The 20362-nt window shown below is 39.5% G+C and overlaps 1 protein-coding gene across 12 annotated transcripts in view; it reads left to right on the top strand.

Annotated features, from left to right (window-relative positions):
* DLG2 (discs large MAGUK scaffold protein 2) overlaps nucleotides 1-20362 on the top strand; it is a 1047701-nt gene that overhangs the window by 6921 nt on the left and 1020418 nt on the right. For all 12 annotated transcript variants that reach the window (XM_069879637.1, XM_069879628.1, XM_069879594.1 and 9 more), the window contains one exon: nucleotides 11708-11839. In XM_069879637.1, the coding sequence (XP_069735738.1) occupies nucleotides 11708-11839 (132 nt within the window). The remainder of the gene's footprint in view (nucleotides 1-11707; nucleotides 11840-20362) is intronic.

The raw sequence follows: 20362 nt of genomic DNA, 5'->3' as shown, positions 1-20362 counted from the left end.
CTATAGACTAAAACAGTGCCAAATGACATCTTTATGAAAGTAAAGATCGTGCTTTCTCTTGCCATGTCCATCTCAGAAATAGCCAACGAAGTTACCTTGATGCAGCGGGTGATGACGGTAGTAACCAAGATAGCAAATATGTGACAAAGATATTTGGTTTTTAATGTGGTCCAGAGGAGCTTTTGGTGGTATTAAACTCTCTTTGGCAGGACAAGGTAGTGCAGATGTCCTTAAGCCTGTCTTAACTTTGGGGATGAAGAGGTCAGTGCTTCCTTCAAAACACATTTATTGGGGAATTGAATCACCTGGAGTTTCCTGGAAAGCGGGAATCTGGACCATTTATCGTTTTACAAACAGAAACCAATACTTCATGGTTTTCGGTGCTCTTCTCTCTGCTGGCTGTGTATTGTATATTGTGTTATGCTGTAGAGGAATAACTCAAGTTACCTTCCAGCTCAGTCCTGGATGTTTTACACTACAGTAAAATGGTGGGTGCCTGCTGAGCTGGGCTTTTAACAAAAAACCCCCAAAACCTGAATGCCATAAACAAACTCAAACCAAACTTTTCAGATCTACAAATTCAGTTGTTTAATGCCCAGAATTAATTTTCTGTTGTTTCCTGGAAGCATGTACTTTTTGTTGACTCAACAATTCTAGTCTAATACAAAGGTTCTTAAATGAAGTTCCAAAGTGAATGTGAGAAAATGTAAGACCATAATGCGTATTTTGGTAATAAATAAAGGCGGCTTAATCTCATTCTATTTTATTTTTTTGCATCTCTTGACAGATTTCAGTGTTACTGAATTTAGATGAATTTTGTTAATTCCCTTTGTTTTCTTTCATCTCATACAACACTCCTTTTGTATGAGTTTGGAAATTATTTATTTCTGAACAGCCATCTTTTTGTTAGCTTTCAGTCTCATTCAATTCTTCACATTTATGTTAATTTTGATGTTGAATGTTCTCTTAAAGGAAAGACAAAACAAAAAAATACACAGCAGCTGTATCAAGTCTATAACTCCTGATTTTTACTCTTGCAACTACACAGCAAGTTCCACCAGTTTTGTGTATTACATACAATTAGATTGTAAGCTTATCAAAGCAGGGTTCTTTAATAATTTTACACTGTTCAGATGTCAATTTGCTTTTATTCTGCTGCATAAAAAAGAGGTTTTCATTTGGTGCTACGTGATTTTGGGGGTTTGTGGCTTCATTTTTCTTTCTGTCTTGATATTTGTGTTGTTGATTCAATGTTAGTAGTTGTACACAGAGATTGTAGCACAGTGACAATTAAAAAGCAGGAACAAGGAGTTCAACTGAAAAAAAAGAATGGCCCTGGTAGGCTGAGCAGTAGATATCAGTAGGTGCTAAAGCCCTCCTGTAGTCCCTGGAAAGAAGTGATGTGGTAGGAGAATCCAGCTCCTACAGTGAGCCAGAGATAATGAAGAAATAAGTGAACTCTGCCTTATTACGATAAAGTGTGAGGCATACACTAAATACTAAGTGCTTTTTCAAGATTTAGCTGTAGTTTACAGGAAGGGGTGAGTGAAGGAGGGGTATCTGTGGGCTGTCAGAGGCCAGATATTCCCATGTGGGGCACTAAAGCAGGAATGCAGCTTGGGTGTCAAGATACTTTCTGATAAGCGGAAATACTGGAGAAAAGTTTGTGATTGAATGCTGAGCCGAGCACTAACTGGTCTGTATATAGTTACCCTATTCCTTGAGGAAGTACAGTCAGTCACATTTAAAGGAATATATTTAAAATTAAGAGAATATGTGAAGGTAGCAGTTTAACAGAGCAGTTGTGTGGTTTCATGCTGTAAAACCAAGCATGAGGATACTTAGACAACAACCTTACATTGCAGCTGATTGTCCCTGATAACTGAAATTTTTCTTCAGGAGCCACTTTTCTTTACAGTAAATTAGACGAAAAGTCTGTTTCTTAACAAACAAGCAAAAAAGTAACCCAAGCGCTCTTGTTCTCATCGCCTCCCTGGCCATTTGTGGGTGTTTGTCATATTTCATAAAGCTGGCGCTACTTCTGTTCAGCTTCATCCACCAGTCTGTGTTGCGTGGCAGTGCTGGATCCTCATCTGGAGTTTACAGACTGTGCTTTAAGATAAGTTTAATTCCAGGAAATAAAGCAAGTAAGGTTTTGGAAGTGTAAACCATGTACAGAAGTTGCAGAGGCTGGAACTATTTAGCCTGGGGAAAAGGAGACTGAACAGGGGAGGAATGTGACAGGTCACACAATTTAAAAGAGGCTATAATGGGAGTCGTGGTGGTTTGCTTTCCACGTTGGCTTCTGGCGCACAAGAAGTGGTTGTCCTGATCTATAAAAGAAAGAAAAACCAAAAAAACCCCCAAATTATGTAGTGGAAAAAGAACACTAGAAACTTAAAGCACTGAAATGAGATGGTGAGGGACCTTGTAGACTTTGTAGGAGGCTATGAGTGCACTTGGGCATAAATGGGATGGATGCAAGTCTGGGTCCTTTGGCACAGCAGGGAGGTAAAGTGAAAGCCTAATAGGGCTCTTCCAGGCTCTGTGAGTCTATGATTTCCATTTCCTCGAGAATTTAGCTGACACATAGCATAACTTGAGCCCTTCAAAGCAATCTGGCTTGGAGAGCATTTAGCCTTGTTTGTTGCATCGTCTACACACATCAGTATTCTGTAATAAGAGAATGCTGTGCAGCTTCTGCTGTTTGATTGCAGTCTTCTATTTATGTGACTGTGTGTTAACACTGTTCAGTGCGGAGCTGCACATTCTCCTTACTCCAGTCCAGTTTCCCTTGGCGTTTGGATGCCTACTGTCCCATTAGTGAGTATGTGATATTACTTTGTTCTGTGAAATTTGCTGTGATGCTTGCATAGCAGTTTGTCACACAGAGTATCTGGCACAGTTCTTGTCTGACATCAGCATCAAGGTCTAGAATAACATCACTCCACAACTAAATTGTTCCTAAATTTGTGTTTTGCAGGAAAACAGTCTGTGCTGAGAATTCACCAACGGTACAGTTAATTTAGGGATGTTCCACTTCTTTCTACAGTTAACAGAAAGCGAGGGCAGCTCTGAGTGCAACCTTAACTTTAAATATAATTTCTTGAAAGAGTGTCTCTGCTGGTCCAAAATGAATCTTCATAGACCATGCGTCAGTCTTCTCTGCATGCTGATCTGGTTCCTAAAAGCTGAAGCCCTAGAAATATAAACCTGCCTGGTAATCCCTTAAATGATTAACTGCCTTTTTTTGTGTCTGCTTGTTTTCCCCAGCAGGACAGAAGATGGGGTTACGTGCCACACATACTACCAAAAGCTGTTTTTTGCTTGTTTGTTGTGAGTGCTCATCACAGTGGGTGACCATGTTTGTCACATATGTAAAGCCATGTTTCCTCAAGGTTGCATAAACCATATGCTGCCTGTTCTCAACAGTTCATTAAAATCCTGTTGACGGCATGAAGGACCTGAGGTGCTGAGAGGTTGCTGGTTTTTACACATCCAGTTATTCCCTGTCTGCTCTCCCTCTGTGCAATCTGCTGGATTAATTTGTGTCTCGTATCTATATAAACAGTTATAATGGCCTCAAATTGTGCCAGGGGAGATTTTGATTTGATATTAGGAAAGTCTTCACTGAAAGAGTAATGAAGTACAGGAAGAAGCTGCCCAGGGAAGTGGTGGAGTCTCCATCCCTGGAGGTGGTCTAGAAACACGTGGCTGTGGCACCTTGGAACATGGTTTAGTAGGCAGGGTGGTGCTGGGCAGACAGTTGGACTGATCATCTTGGAGATCTTTTCCAACTTTAAAGATTCTACAATCCTATTGATTTATGATTGTCACTTACTGACTGGTTCTTAAGCTTTTCAAAGTGTTGAAGCCTACAGCTTGTATTATTCTCAGCCATCTCAATGTACTGTTTCCTGTGTTTCTTTCTAAAATTTAAATGACTTAAGTTTAGAAACTTCAGATTTTAAAATACGGTCTGATATAGGAGTTCTGAAGCCCAGAGGTGTGTACAGAGCGTTGCATATGAACAGGATTTATTTCTTTTAATTTGCTGTAGAAATATTAAGAAAGGTAAATGAGTTACTGATGGCTTTGGCTTGGATCAGTCCCAGGGCAGGTCATCTGGAAATTTCTTATAACAAATAATTCTATTTTTTTTTGAGCTTTCCAGAGCAGAGAATGAAATCAAGAGTTCTTAAAAGAACTCAAGTGAGGAACAGTGTTTGCTCAGACCTCAGGCTCTTTTGCAGTGGTCATCTAAATGAACGTGTGAACTCTCTAGAAGTAGTTTTTGAGATCCTTTTCTTCTGAAGTTATCAATTTTCACTGAAAAAAACTGCTGTGCACTCCTACCCAGTGCTCTGATAGCATTTCTTATTTCTATTTTGGCTGCTGTGTTTTTCCTCCCCCATTCTTTATGCCTTTTCCAGCTTCAGTGCCCTACATTTTCCCAGTTCTGGTTCTCCAGAAGCTGGAAGAGGTCTCCTGAAATGTGTTGGTGTGTTGTTCTTTAAAAAGTCAGATATGCCACAGACTTTGCAAGTCAGAAATAACTCAGATCCTTCTCAGGAAAGGGAGTGGATAGAACTAGGTGAAAAAAAAAGGAATTGAAATAAAACGCCCCTTTCATCTTCTCAGTTCAGTTAGGGTTAGAACTCAAGTAATGTTAAACATCATGTTAACACCATACTAACAGGAGGGTGGTGAGGCACTGGCACAAGTTGCCAATTGAAGTCGTGAATCCCTGGAGGTGTTCAGGGCCAGGTTGGATGATGCTTTGAGCAACTGGCTCCAGTGGATGGTATCTCTGTCCATGGCAGGGGGGTTGGAACTGGGTGATCTTTAAAGACGCTTCTGACCCAAACCTATAATTCATTCTGTGATCTCTCACTGATGAAACAACAGTATTTTTTATTTAAGTCAATGTTTTTCCATAGTGTTGCACCCCAAAAGTCTTGTCATTCACAAACTCTGATGTCAAAGGGAGGAAAGAAATGCATACGTGATCCTAAACTTGCCAACAGGGTGTCTTAGGCTTGGTGTTCCCTGTGAGACTATCGCTGCCTGATACCACCTTGTGCTGGTGCAGGGCTCTCTTAATGAACTGACTCTGATTTCTTGCATGTACAAGGCAGGAGTTTCTGGCTCTTGCTGAACTTGGAATAGTGTTTGCTTTTTTACTCTCCGTCTTCTGAACTATCTTGCATTGTAGGAGGAGTTGGGTGACAGGTCATATCCCTATGGAAGACAGCAGCAGCTCTCAGCAGTTTTACGGGTAGCAATTTGTCCGCAAAACCAGTGTTTGGTCCTGGCCAGCACTGTATATGCTTCCATATAGAGTTCTGCCTATATGGCTTTGTTGTGGCCAGAAGGAATTCTAGGCGTTTGAAAATAGGTATGTAACACCATGTGCCTGAATTATGTGGTGCTTCTCTCTAATATTTGTTTGTTTTGAGTCATCATCATCCAACATACCCTGGTTTGAGAAGATTAAAAAATGGAGCTTCTTTGAGACTGGTTTTGCATAAGTTTTATCTTTCTCATTATAGTTTCAATTAATCCTGTAAGTCAGATCTTTTCCAATTTAATTATTAAAGTTCATAAATATTCTTAAGTTATCTTCAGATCTAGTATATTTAGTTCATTTAAAGGATAAATAGTTTGAGTAACATCTGGGAGGTATTTAGGAAAGCTGTTTCCTGTATCCTTTAGCTAACCCATAGATATGACGTGTGAACTGCTGTGCGTGGGCATGCCTGTGTCATTCTCTGTCCCACATGAAGGCACGGTATGTATTGAGGACTTTTTAACCAATACAACTGTCTCCACACCAGCAGAGCTGTACTGCTTTGACTTGACCAGAGCTACACTTCAAATGCTGCAGAAATGATCTCAAATGGTCTGTAAGTGATGTCCAATCCTGCTGCCTTCAAGCAAGTGTAACTCCCAGGGCTGTTTATATTTTGCTTGCGTAAATAGTTGAGCATTGGGGCTACAGGGTCAAACTAATGTAGGGGCATTTCAAAGTACACCATGGAGCTTGTTCCTCTGCAGTGCTGCAGCTGTGTAGTTGTTTAGACCAGCGTAAAGTGTACTTGAAATAATGACATTCTGGTTTCAGAGCATTTACGTGCTTTTCTTTACTCAGTCAACAGCAGTTTGGGTGTCCTCACGAGCACCATGCACCTGCACCGTGTAAGCACATAACTTGATTTTTGTGTACATAACTCCCATAAGATTTCCAGTCACCTAAAGACATTCATGTAATCAAAAGCAGAGTGCCCGCCGTTACACTCCTACTGACAAAACCAAAGCTCAGATTTTTTTTTATCTCCTTGCCTGTGTGGATTCTAAAATATGCTTGCAAAAAATGAGAGCATGGCAAAGACCCAGAAATAAACCAGAAGAGGAAGGGAAACCTTCTGCTTCAAGGTTAGTCTTACAAATGGCATCCATCAGGTACAGACCCTGAGAAGAAGCTAAGGTAGAATTGACATCGCTTTATCACAGTAGATGATACACGAATTGCAGAATTTCCTTTCTTCCTTTTAAATATGTGTGGTTATGACATTTGGTCTTCCATATATTTAGCTTGCATTTTAAGAGGAATGCTTTAAGAAACAATTGTCTGTTGGTGAGAAATTAATGTCTCCTGAAATACAATGCAATGCACATTACTTAGCACCTGCTTAGATTTGATACTAGGAAAAAATTCTTTACTGAAAGAGTGGTGAAGTACTGGAAGAGACTGCCCAGGGAAGTGGTGGAGTCTCCATCCCTTGAGGAGTTCAAAAAACATATATATGTTGCACTTCGGGACATGGTGCAGCAGGTGTGGTGGTGTTGGGCTGACAGTTGGACTGGATGATCTTAGAGGTCTTTTCCAACCTTAATGATTCTATGATTCTATGCTTGTATGTATGGCCTCATTTCTTGTTAACAGTATCCCTGGAAAACCTTTCCTCTGTAGGCTGTACTTAAACTAAGATTCATTCACATATAACTTGGGTTGTATTAACAGTATGTTTTCTATATAATTTTATTTTTTATTTAATCAGATGTATAAGCACTGACCAAACAGATGTTCTGGCTCTTTAGTATTAACTGTCTGTTTATGGAGCTTTAAAAATCTACATTACATAAACGCGTGCCTGTAAAGTGTGGGGACTATGATGTGTGGATTATTCTCTAATGATCCCATCCAAAATAATAGCTCCAAGGGAAGGATTTGCCTTTTTTGGTTCTTATATAAATCACTACATTTTATTAATCAGAGACTCATTCTGTAGAAGAAAAATAAAACACTTTCTTGTGCAATAAAACTTTAGATTAATTGAGGGAGGAAACAGTTTTCCGAGGAAATACAGTGAGCAAAGTTACTGATCTGTAGTTTTCTTTCTGTATCACTTATCTCTATTTTCTTTGTTGTATGGTAGCAGTCGCCCATTTCCTTATCAGTAGCATAAACCATAAACATTTATGAACTGATTAAAAAATTACAGAGAGGTAAAGCAATAAAATCTACAGAATTGTTAGTTAGCTTGGGTTAATTGATAATCTCTGGAATAACACACTGTAGGACCATAAACTGAAAGAGGGGCGATTTAGATATTAGGAAGAAATTTTTTTCCTGTGATGGGGGTAAGGCACTAGAACAGGTTGCCCAGAGGAGCTGTGGATGTCCTATCCCTGGACGTGTTCAAGGTCGGTTTGGATGAGGCTTTGAGCAACCTGAGCCAGTGGAAGGTGTCCCTGTCCATGGTAGGGGATTGGGACTGGATGATCTTTAATGTCCCTTCCAACCCAAACCGTTCTGTGATTATGTGATTCTATGATAATGCATGGAGTTTTATTACACAAACTTGGACTAATATGACAGATCTTATTGGCTTTGAAACAGACAAGAATATTCAGAAGATACAGTGCTATAAAAAGCTCATAACGATTCTAGACAGTATGTATGTTACTGTTTTGTATAAATAAATCAAACTCAAACATCTTGATACAATAACATGAACAAATTCTTCAAGGATAAAATGGAGTTCATAGAATCATCAGACTTTAAAGGTGTCTCTGCCCATGGTGGGGGATTGGATCTCGATAATCTTTAAGGTCCCTTACAACCCAATCATTCTGTGGCTCTGTGATACACTCCAGCTGTAAGGTACAGGACTTACTTTGGCTGCTAAAAATTAACCATGTGCTCCATTGGATTTTGTCATCCCAGACATACAGTGATCCAGTCCTCCATGTGAAACACCAGTCTGCTCTTCTTGATGAAAAGAATGTGTGGCAATTCAGTTTTGAAAACTTTGGTTTAATTTGGGTGGCAGGGAATATGGTTCCTATTTGACTACTGTGCTGCAGTCCAGGCAGTCACTTCTTGCAACTGAGTATTATCAAAACTTTGTATCTTGTTATACAGCCCAAACAGGCAGAGTGCTGGATGTCCTCGTCGGCTTTGAGTGTAACTGGAAGTTGAAGATGCTTATTATCTTGGAGGCAGTACTTAATGTTCTCCAGACATGTCATGTCATTGTATTATTTCATATTTCTGCTTGATTGTTGTGCAGAGATATGAATGTTGTGAACAGGATTATGTCTGGGTATATCCATATGAAGATCTTGTCCCAGGTAATTTATAACCAGTAAGTTTTGTCAAAAAGGCTGAAAGCTGCCTTTTTGAAAGCCTAGTCCTCATAAACCTCACTATCAATGGTTACACAGCCTCCCTGACATGCTAAAATATTCTTGGTCAGCAGGATATGTTTCCAGTTGATACCAGAGCATCAGTGGTGGCATTCAGCAAAAGCAGGGCAGCAGGGGCAGGGTGGGGGCACTGGATCTCCCAGCACATGTAGCATGTCACAGGGTATTTGGAAAACTAGAAATATTGCTACTGAGTGTGGTTGGGTGGGGAAAAACCTGCAATTCCATAGTTGTGCTTAGAGAGGGAGTGAAAATTCATGTATCCTATTAAAGCTCGAGAGGAAAATTAGGCAAGAGGATAATTACTTGATCTGGGATTTAGCCAGGATTTAGAGTTAACACCAGAATTGTGCTCTGTTTCTGGTTGTTCAGTTTGTAGATTTTAGGATTTGGTCTGCAGTCAACCAAGAGTGAGCTTTTTTTTAGCTTAATGAATTGCAAAATAATAATTTAAGTGAAAATAAAAGTCTGTGAAAATGAAAGTCTGCTTGTAACTGCAAAGCATGCTACTTTTTTGTAGCTGTTTTTTAAAATAAGACTCATACACTTCAGGGAAGGAATGTTTAGTGAAGGAGGGGATGTCAGCATCCTTCACCAAGTGACTAAAAAAAGAGGGAGTAGTAGGGTGTCTCTTGTGTGGAGCCCAAAGGGAGGGAGGTATTCAAATCGCATTTTCCTGTTTTCTCAGATAGTCCACTTCTGGAATGTGCCATCAGTACTGGATACTTTGCAGTGGTTTTCCACTCCTTTCTGCTTTATATGATCATAAATAGTCGTATGTTCTTTGCACGTACCTGTCTGTTCTGGGGGGAAGGTGAATGCCTGATTCCAACCCATACTTTAAGCCATTAATTACTTTGTACAAAGGAGCCAGAACTTTAAGTGTAGAGATGAAAGCACAGGCGCCACAGGTGGGTAGGACACAGTCATGAGGTCAGTGAGAGGTATAATGTGATTGGGGTTTTCAAGGTAAAAAAAGCTGAGCTCATTAATTCTTTATTCCCAAATTTCCATATTTGTTTGGAATATCCTAACCATATTCCATTTGGAATCAGAAATGTATTTTGAGGCTGTGCTTTTGATCAGGGTGATCCGTGGAAGAAATCCTGCCCAGGTGTTGTGACCTGGCCTTTAGAAGAGCCAATCTCTTTCTCTGTGGGCTGTAAGTGTCCTAAGTGCACTGCCAGCTTTAGATGATAGCAAGGCAATTCCGTTACCCTTACTGGTTCCAGGGACAGCTCTCCTAGAAGGAAGGGATTCCTCTTGGGGACTGGTGGGATTGCACAGAGAGTGTGAGCTCCTTCATTGTATAAATGCCTACACTGCTATAAACTGCTCCCTAGTCTTCATATATATGTGATATATGCATGTATTTTTTTATATATGTGTTCACATATATACATATGCACATTTAAACACCATTCCTTTTTATTCATGGTGTTTTTCATTTCTCTGATAAAATGCTTGTGACCAGCCAGAATTCTGTGAGGCTAAAAGAAATTGCATCTTCTTGAACATTAATCTTTGATTAAGTGTTTCCCCCTTTTAATTTGAGAATATTATCGACCTACTGGACATTAGGAAAAAATTTTTCACAGAAAGGGTCATTGGGAACTGGAACAGGCTGCCCAGGGAGGTGGTTGAGTCACCTTCCCTGGAGGTGTTTAAGGCACGGGTGGACAAGGTGCTAAGGGGAATGGTTTAGTGTTTGATAGGAACGGTTGGACTCGATGATCTGGTGGGTCTCTTCCAACCTGGTTATTCTATGATTCTATGATTCTACAGAATACAAGTTGTGTTTCAGCCTCTGTGTTGAAACTAGTTGTCATACCACAAGGCCTACGCTACAGGCATCATGTTCAAGATCCTTGGATTAACAATGGTTATCAATTTTTATTTAGTGAAAAAAAATTGCTTTCAGTTATTTAGTAACTAAGAATGATAACAGCAGTCTGTTTTGCCTTTCCAAGCCTTTTTAGGGCACTTTATTGAATTTAATCTAACTAAAAGGAACCCCTCCTGGTAACAAAGCTTGCATGGAACTCTACTGTAAGAGACTTAGATTGAGACTCTTTCACTATAGTTATTAGTTTGTACTTTTGTTACTGTTTGGTAATCTTACTGTAAACTTGGTGCCAATATAATTACAAATGTGTGTTCAGATATGTCAGTGTCACATATATGTGTGTGTGCACGTTTGTGTGATCTAGTTAGGATGTGGAGAAAGAAAGGTGAAGTCCAATTCTCCCATTTTCCTCTGTTTTCCTATATGTAAAATGGCGATGTTTGCATTTCATACAATTTCATGCGTCATTCATGCTCTTGGCAAAGATAATAGCAGGAGGAGAAGCAAACCCCTCTTTCTCTGGACTCCTCAGAAAGGCTGGGTGGCTACATTTGAGCCAACACATGGATGAAAGTCTGCTATCAATCTAATTTTTACCAGTGAGGTAGACTGCAATTTTATGTAGTGAGGGAACAGAAGAAAACCAACCATACTCTTGGACACCTGCCTTTCAGAGACACATTTGCTATTCAGAGAACAGAGAATTGGGTGCTACAGGTGTTGAAGCATGCACTTCCATGTCTTCTCTGAATACATTTTAAGGCCAGTTTTCCTGCATGGGTATCCATAATAGTTACTATTTATAATTTTGTAGCTTCTGCAAATTTGGTCCAAATGCCATAGCTTCCATCTGGTGTTGGATAAATGGAAGTTGAACACTTATTGGGGATGACATTCAAAAGATCATTTTCCTTTTGCAGGGAGATCTCGGAAATACAGTCATCTTCCTGTTTTGATGTTGGGTTAATCTCTGTTTCACCTCTGTTGCTCATGGCGTACAGCTAATGACAGAATACAGCAACATTTATTGTAAATGTTCCTTACATGTGTTAACAATGGCTTTAGAAATGTGAAATTAATATTTGAGCATTTCAGTACTTTCCAGAGCCAATAAGAGACTTTTTTTTTTTTGTACTTGTTTGTTTTTAGATACTGACCGAGCTTTGGTGCTGCTGGAAGAATATTGTAAAAAACTAAGGAAGCCAGAAGAGCAACAACTGAAAAAAGCCATCAAAAAGGTGATGGGCATCTTTAAGAGCAGCTTGTTTCAAGCACTTCTAGGTAGGTACTGATATTTAATACTAGATATATGCTCTTGAAGGCCAGAGCTATGTCAGACTGAGTAACTTTTTTATTGGTTGCTATTTAATTCATAAAGATTTATTTAATTTCAGTATAACTTGGACCAATGAAGAAGAATAAATATAGTTAGAGGCACTTTTCAAATCTGAGCACCTAATGGAACAGCTGAGAAGATCCTTCCTGGTTCTCTGGGGGGAAACTTGTTCTGATGCTTCAAAGGTGCTTCTTTATTTATAGTGAAGGAAAGAGTTAACAAAAATCTCACGCAAGATTAAGCATCCAATGTTTATTCCTAAACCTTGCTGCTTTCCTTTGTTTAATGGAAATTACTGAACCAGGATAGGATATAACTGTTTTTGCAAAGTTGAAGATAAAGCCATCTCCACACAGATAAATGACGAAAGTTTCATTGATTTCGTTGGCACCAAATAGCAACAAGATCTTTGTGTCTTTTGCATTATGTTTTTGTGAAGTCAGCCGAAGTATCTCAGAAATTAGTCAAGAAAAGTCCTTAACGACAGAGTGAAATTTTGGCAGAGTGTTCCCATCCAGGTGCTGCTACAGTGTTCAAATAGACGTGCTGGTGTATCGCTCAGTCATTCTTCCATTTGCTCGAAGATCCTCATTTGATCTAGTAAGTGATGATACTTGTCAAAATTAAGCACTTGGTGTTTTGGAGCTCTATATAAAGTATCCTCCAAATGTTATCATATGTAATGTTTCCAAAGTCCTGAATGTACTCGTTCCTGTAGCATCCCTGTTGTCTCTTGTGCTGTGCTGTGTCTGTGCTGCCAGTCTTGGGAAGTGGTGACAGTAACTGCGTATCACCCTTCTCTACCCTCTCTACCCTCTTGCTCACCTTGCATTGGCTCCTTGGTTTTCTATTCCTTCACAAACATCTGTACATTTTGTGCAGAACTAGTCGGAAGGTAGCATTTCTCAACACAAATTATGTTTGTGGAAGCACACCTACCTTCAGGTTATGGTTGTTTGAAGCGAGACCACCAGTTGTGCTCATTGTGGAACTGAAATTAGTAGCAGTTAGGAAAAAATTTGATTGTACATCATAAAAGTAGGAGCCCATCCATACTGCACTATTAATCTGAAAAGAGAAGTCCAGGAAGATTTTCAGTAATTTTTGTAGCACTTGTGAAAAAAAAGTATCTTACCAGTTTCTAACATTTCCTGTAAATGGAAGTAATTAACGTCAGTGCTATTTTACTTGTAATTTCTCTTAACATATTTAAAGTTATTAGCTTAATTTTATAAACTCTACATGATTTTTAATTGCTATATAGTCTTTACAAAAGGAAATAGGTTCATAATTGAACAGTACTTACCAAATCGCTATACATAGATCTGAACTAGAGAATGGAAAAAAAGGTGGGAACATTTCAACCTTATTTTTATGATGACAACTGTGGTTGTAAAAGTATGTTCTGTGACACAAGTCTCAGAAGCAACATTTACTTCTGCAGTGCTTTGAAATAAATCCTTCGGTGTGTTCTAACTATGTGTGCTTTGTGCGTGGCTACACTGCACTATTTGCTGATGTATTACGTATGCCAGAAATGAAAAAGTGATTATAGCTACATTAGGGTTGAATTCAAAGAATAAGTGAAATTTTTTGATTGCCCCAATAACAGATTGAAGAGTGTGGTGTTACGGAACTTAGATAACATTTTAATTAGTAGGCTTTTAGATATCTTTTCCTTGTTCTGAGATGCTTATTTTTATAAAAGATATTTGGGAACTGCAAGATGTCCTCAAAGTCTCTTATTATTATGTTTGATTTGCTATTTGGTTGGTCTAGATTCTGGAATAATACAAGAGTGACCTCTCATCAGTATTTTAAATGTTGTAGATGATGTTACCAGACAATCAGTAATGAGATTCTCGAATAATTACTCTTTCAAAAATACCCACGTCCATGACATTTGTTTTAGCTTTTGCTTACTTCTGAATCAAACCACCACACAAAGAAAGGTTTTTTTTAAGGCAGGTTTTATGGTCTCTTTTTAAGTTCTGTACTGCTAATGTTCCTTTGTCTTTTGTATTTACAGAATGTTTAATGATCTTGAAAGCGTCCGTTTTTTAGTCTCTAATCTTAATTAGACTTAATCTTCACAGTCCTGAGTGTTCATTGCTTTCCAGAACTTGATGTCATTGTCAGACATAGATTTTATATAGAATTGATTGACCTTTTGAATATTTAGGCAGTAACTAAGAAAGAAAAAGGCAATTTTTGTACAGAATCATTGACCTGGATGCAGAAGTGCACTTGCCTACCAGGTGCAAAGTCAATGTAATTTTACATGCCAAATTCAGTTTTTGTAGGTCCTTCGGCTTCAGTAGAATTTGATTCTTTTGCAAGTAAATTCAGCTGTTGTAACCATCCCTGTCCTTTAAGTGTGTGTTCAACTATCGTTAACTTCCAAAATATTTAAAAATCTGTAGGATTTCTTTGAGTGTAACTTGAATCAATGAAGAAGAATAAATATAGCTAGAGGCACTTTTCAAATCTGAGCACCTAATTTTAAGTGTTGCCTAGTTCCTTTTATTCTCAAATGTATGCTTGAGTGATTTTGGTTAACCAGCCATGCTGGAACATGGGTTCTCAATGTGAGTGTGATTGATTTTATCTTTAAGTGTTTCATAAATACTGCTGACTACCGAATGGGAGAGTAACAAGAGAAAAATGGTGTTTCTATAGGTTTCGTATTTGTATTCTACCCATGCAAGAAGAGACTTCAAATATGGAAGTGGGAGTTCTATAAGTCATTTACAAAAGGATTATCGAAAGATTGTCCTTTTACATTTTAATGTGTGTTCAAAAGCATCTCCTTTTCCCTTTGGGCTGTTCTTGTTGCTGGAGTTCTTGCTAGAGTTTTCATGTTCAGTTACAGCCAGTTAGTTACTAAAAGCCACATTTTCAGAGTGACATGTGGAACAGTTGTGTCAGGAGTCCCATTTACACTCCAGTGACCCAAACATAAGGTTTTGAAAATACAGCCCAAAGAGGAGAGAGGAGGAGAAACTCTTCAGAAGGAGCACACAAGGGGAAGAACACATATTTAGATATTGACATTACTTTTAAATTAATTCCGAAGTATTTTTCCCAAAAGGATTGTACCAATACTTCTATGTGCAGTGAGGAGTTACGCTACCATTGTTATTATGAGTTTTTGCTTTTTGTGGGATCATCCATAGCTAAATGATATTAAGTCACAGAGTCCTCTCAAATTGTAGCACATGTTCTTGTGATGTGAATGTTTATAGTTTTAAAATCCTGCAGGGAATAGGAAATGAAACCTGTGGAAATTCAAAGGCCTCATTTATTGGGATGGTCTCATAATAGGGCATCTTGGAGGCATTGTGCAGATACAGAAAGGAAAAAACATGAGAAAGAGTAATAACAGTCATCTGGATGTGTCAAAATGACCAAACATCTTTTTTTTTCAGTTCTGTTCTTTATGAAATAGTCAGTTTTTATACTGCAGTACATAGTTTAGTACAATTTATTTCTAAAAACCTTCCTATGCATTTGTCTAGCCTTCATTTCATTAAGAAAAGTGCATGATTTTACAGCTTAGAAGACCACTCTGCAGAATGAAAGTGGATGAAAGAGGTTTATGTCAAGGCTGGGTTTTTTTTGTAGATACTTCTCTGTAGAACATCATTTTGTTTCTAGCAGGAATTAAACTGCCACAAATAGCTGTAATCATCTTATGCAGTATTAGGTAAAAACTAATCTCAGTTGATTTGTCTAAAATTCAGATAAACCCAATCTGCAGTGGATGACGTATTTCCTGAGCACTTGGAAACCTTACCTTATGTTTTTTTCTCATGCTTGCGTAACTTTGCCTGAATTTTAAAATGGCATATTTTCAGCTAAAATCTACACTATCTTCTTTGATACTGTACCATTTCTGCAAGGTAATGTGGATGTTATAAAACTGCCTGTATTAGAAACTGCTGTAGTAAACATAACTGTGAGGATTAGAGAATTTACTGGTCATCTGTGACACAGTGGGTACTTACAGACTTGGGATATAATTTTATGGTTTTAGTAAGAAGGGTTTTTTAGACTCTTTACCTCAGGTAGCTCACTTTTAAATAAGCCCCGTTAGAGCAATCCATTTTAAAAGAGCAGTGATGTCTTTTAAACCAAGTTGAAAAAGAAGTTAGGTTATTCTTCTATAATCAGATATTGTTTTTCTTTTAAGTGGTGGTATATTTCAATAGTGTTATATTAACATCCAGACTTCCAGGAATCTAGTTCTGTTTTGTGATCCTCCATGTTACTGGAGAGTGCTATAGGACAGATAGGGTGTATAAGAAGGACATAAAATGTCATAGAAACATAGAATCACAGAATGGTTTGGGTTGGAAGGGACCTTAAAGATCCGCCAGTTCCAAATACCCAGCCATGGGCTGGGACACCTTCCACTGGATCAGGTTGCTCAAAGCCTCATCCAGCCTGGCCTTGAACACCTCCAGGGATGGGACATCCAAGACTTCTCTGGGCAACCTGTGCCAGTCCCTCCCCACTTTCACAGGAAAACATTTCTTCCTAATATCTCACCTAAATCTCCCCTCTTTCATCTTAAAACCATTCTCCTCATACTGTCCCTGTGCTCCCTGATAAAGAGCCCCTCCTCAGCTCTCCTGTAGGCCTCCTTTAAGTACTTGAAGGCTGCTATAAGGTCTTCCCATAGCCCTCTCTTCTCCAGACTGAACAACCTCAGCCTCAAAATAGTCATTTAAGAGAGCCAAAGTGAGTCCTCCTTTCCTTTAATTATTTTAGGATTAACGTATGTATTAGAATAACCATTGACAAATGCAAATATTTAGTGTAGTAAGCATGAAGCAAGTCAAGAACGTGGTTTACTATGGATTTCATAGAAGTATAAAATAGTTTGGGTTGGAAGGGCCCTTAAAGGACATACAGTTCCAACCCCGCTGCCATGTCCAGGGACACCTTCTGCTAGATCAGAGCGCTTAAAACCTTATCCAGCCTGTCCTTGAACACCTCTGGGTATGAGACATCTACGGCTTCTCTTGGCAACCTGTGCCAATGCCTCCCCCCCATCACAGTAAAAAATTTCTTCCTAGTATCTAATCTAAATCCCCCTTCTTTCAGCTTAAAAGCATTGTCCCTGTCACAGAAGGAAAACAGTAAGAATGAAAAATGGGAAAGATTTTGATACATAGCCATGCATGTCAGCTAAAAATAATGATAAATACTCACACTCTTTTTAGGCTTTAATGCTGAGATGAATAATTATGCTGTTGACCATACAGAGAGAAGAATAATATAGAGTTAACTAATAGAAAGACAATAAATTTGTTCAGGCATGTTGTGTTTAAGGAGAAACCCTTTAAGTAGTGACAGAAGGAAATTTGAGACCAGAGGGAAGGAGGTGGGTCAGGACTAGGGGATAGGTGTGGGAACAGCAGGATGAATGGTGACACAAGCAGAAGACCTGTAACACAGTCCTGGGCTGGAGGTGGAGACTGCACCAAAGCGGATGTTGAAGAACAATTTGAGATGTCAGAAGAGAAGTCAAGATCATTCAACACCTCAAAATCCAGTGCTAGTCATGCACCATAGCGCTGGCCTTCAGTGTTACAAAGCTTATTAGATTTGCACAAAAGACATAGAAATAATCTGTAAAATACTTCAGGTGGTTATTGTCTGCTTCTATGATCTATCTTTAAGAAACACTGCAGTGGTATTTTCCAGCTTTTCTCCATTACCATGACGACCTCTATTCTGCTTCTTCCTTTGAGTGAACATGAGACTTGACATTCATGGGACCACAGAAAACAAGGTGATGCCAAATTTCACAAGGTTCTTGATAAAGCTGCTAGAGCTGAGACTATCAGAATGGGGAACATGACTGACAATTGCCTTTCTTAGGTGATGGTGTCCCTTGCTTTTATCCATGTTTCTCAGTGCACAGAAGGAAGCATAGTTCAGCACTGAGTGCTGTGTTAGTTTTTCAGGGACCAAAGGGACATTAAATGATTTGCTGTACTTGGAAACTTTTCAATCAAAAGCACAACCGGTTGTTATCTATTCATACTCGCCAAGCTTCCTCTCTGTAGATGTTTTTAACACACTTATTTTCAGCACATTTAGCTGCTTAGAGTGCACAGCATAAAAAGGATATAAAGCTACTGGGGAGTCTCCTGAGGAGACCCTTGATGGAGGGTTTAGAAGCCATATGAGGAGTGGCTAAAGTCACTTGGTCTGTTGAGCCTGGAGAAGAGGAGGAGAACTCGTTATGGTCTGTAGCTTCTTCACAAGAGGAGGAGGGGGAGCAGATGCTGATCTTTTCTCTCTGGCAAGCAATGATAGGAACCAAGGGAATGGCAGGAAGATGTACCAGGGGAGGTTTAGGTTGGACATTAGGAAAAGTTTCTCCCCGCAGAGGGTGATAGAGCACTTGGACAGGCTCCCTAGGGAAGTATTTGTGGTGCCAAGCCTAACAATATTCAAGAAGCATTTAGACAATGCTGTCAGACACATGGTGTGAATTCTGGGGTTGTTCTGTGCAGGGAGAGCAGTTGGACTTGATGATTCTTGTGGATCCCTTCCAACTCTGGTCATTCTATGATTCAATGTAAGGTCACTGATCTCACATGTCATTGTTCTCTAGATATAATCTCATTGAGCTGGTTTCTGGTCATGTCAGGCTGTTTCATCTCCTGTAACAACACTGAATTCCTTGAGCCTTAATCCCATGCAACCAAGCATGTATCTGGTCCAGGGACATTAGGCAATCCTTTTGCTGAGGGCCTGAGTCCAGCGTTCACAAAGACAACAGAAAAAATTCCCACTGACTTTGCTTGTGTTGGTGTGATTCTTCTAGAGATGTATGTTCAGAGTTTCCATGACCGAGAAATAAGCATTCTTCTGTAGCTGTATCTAAAAATATTGAAATACTCCCTGACTATTACAAACGTTGCGGAGCAAAAGAAATGTGCAAAACCCCTTCAATGCTCTTTTACATTTGAGAAGCGCTCAAATGACATTTCTGACAATGGGGAAGCCTGTTATTACTCTGCACAGAATCCTACTTTCCCAAACTGGCATCTTTCTTTGTTGAGGAATAAATTACAGCAGAACTGAAATTTAAATTCAAGGGCAGCTTTTGTTTTGCCTGAAGACAGCTGCATCTGCTTTTATTCTTGAAGTCCAATTCTCTTAGTAAGCAAATTTGCTCTTTCTCTTGAAAGGGCTAAAGGTAGCAGTGCAAGATCTTTGGGATGGTTTGAAGCCGTGCAGTCTTTTGGGGTTTTTACAGGATGGGGGCTAGACTGCAGCCAGCTTGAGGAACTGAGGCTCACAGTTCTCCACCGAAAGTCTGATTGCACAGAGTGAGCTATTTCCAGGGAGATCTACACAGCCTTTGTGTACTTAAAGGGGGCCTACAGGAAAGATGCAGAAGGGCTCTTTATCAGGAACTGCAGTGATAAGGTGAGGAATAATAGTTTTAAAATGAAAGAGAGGAGATTTAGATTAGATGTTAGGAAGAAATTTTTTACTGTGGGCATGATGAGGCACTGGAACATGTTGCCCAGAGGGGTCGTGGATGCCCCATCATTGGAGGTGTTCAAGGCCACGCTGGATGAGGCTTTGAACAACCTGATCCAGTGGTAGGTGTCCCTGCTTGTGGTGATGGGGGGGGGGGGGACGGGGGACTGAATGATCTTTAAGGTCCCTTCCAACCCAAATCATTCTATGAGTCTATGATTTGTTAAAAAAAAAATATGGTATATCTGTTGTGACTGGTTTCCTGTGGCTTTTGACCCACCGCTTATTTTACTTCTGTGGCAGTAATATTTATCCTGCAGTATCCTCCTTTCTCTCCAGTTCTTCTAAGTCTCCCTACTCCATGGTACCCGCAGATCCTTTGGAGGAATTGAGGCTTCGTCACTTCTATCAAGTTGCATTGACATTGGGCAGAGGGTTCAAAGTTAGTCAGTGATAGCTGGCACATTGTTGTGCATACAGGATAAGGACAGACAGGCATCGCGTAACTATAGGGAAATGAGGTTGAAGGCATCAAAAAAGGGGAGTTTCACTGAGATGTGAAATATGAGGTTGGATATTAGGGAAAGGTTATTCACTCAGAGTATGGTGGAGCACTGGAACAGGCTCCCCAGGGAAGCAGTCGTAGTGCCAAGCCTGGCAACATTCAAGGAACGTTTGGACAACGCCCCCAGATATATGGTGTGAATGTTAAGGTTGCCCTATGCAGGAGTAGGACTCAATGATCCTTGTGGGTCCCTTCCAACTCAGGGTATTCTATGATTCTACAATTCTATTATTCTATGATCCTATGAATCAATGAAATGTTACTCAGTCTTTCTTAGTGTGTCTGTGAGGAGCTGAAATATTCCTGTATTGCCAAAAATCTCAGAATTGCTTTTGCCTTTGGGGCTTACTAGGTTAGAGATGAGGAACAAATCGAGTCAGGGCACAGTGCTCCC

The sequence above is a fragment of the Phaenicophaeus curvirostris genome, chromosome 1 (genome assembly GCF_032191515.1).
Source record: "Phaenicophaeus curvirostris isolate KB17595 chromosome 1, BPBGC_Pcur_1.0, whole genome shotgun sequence".
Taxonomy (NCBI): Eukaryota; Metazoa; Chordata; class Aves; order Cuculiformes; family Cuculidae; genus Phaenicophaeus; species Phaenicophaeus curvirostris.
The sequence above is the reverse complement of the archived record's forward strand: the minus strand, read 5'-3'. Positions and strand labels throughout refer to the sequence as shown.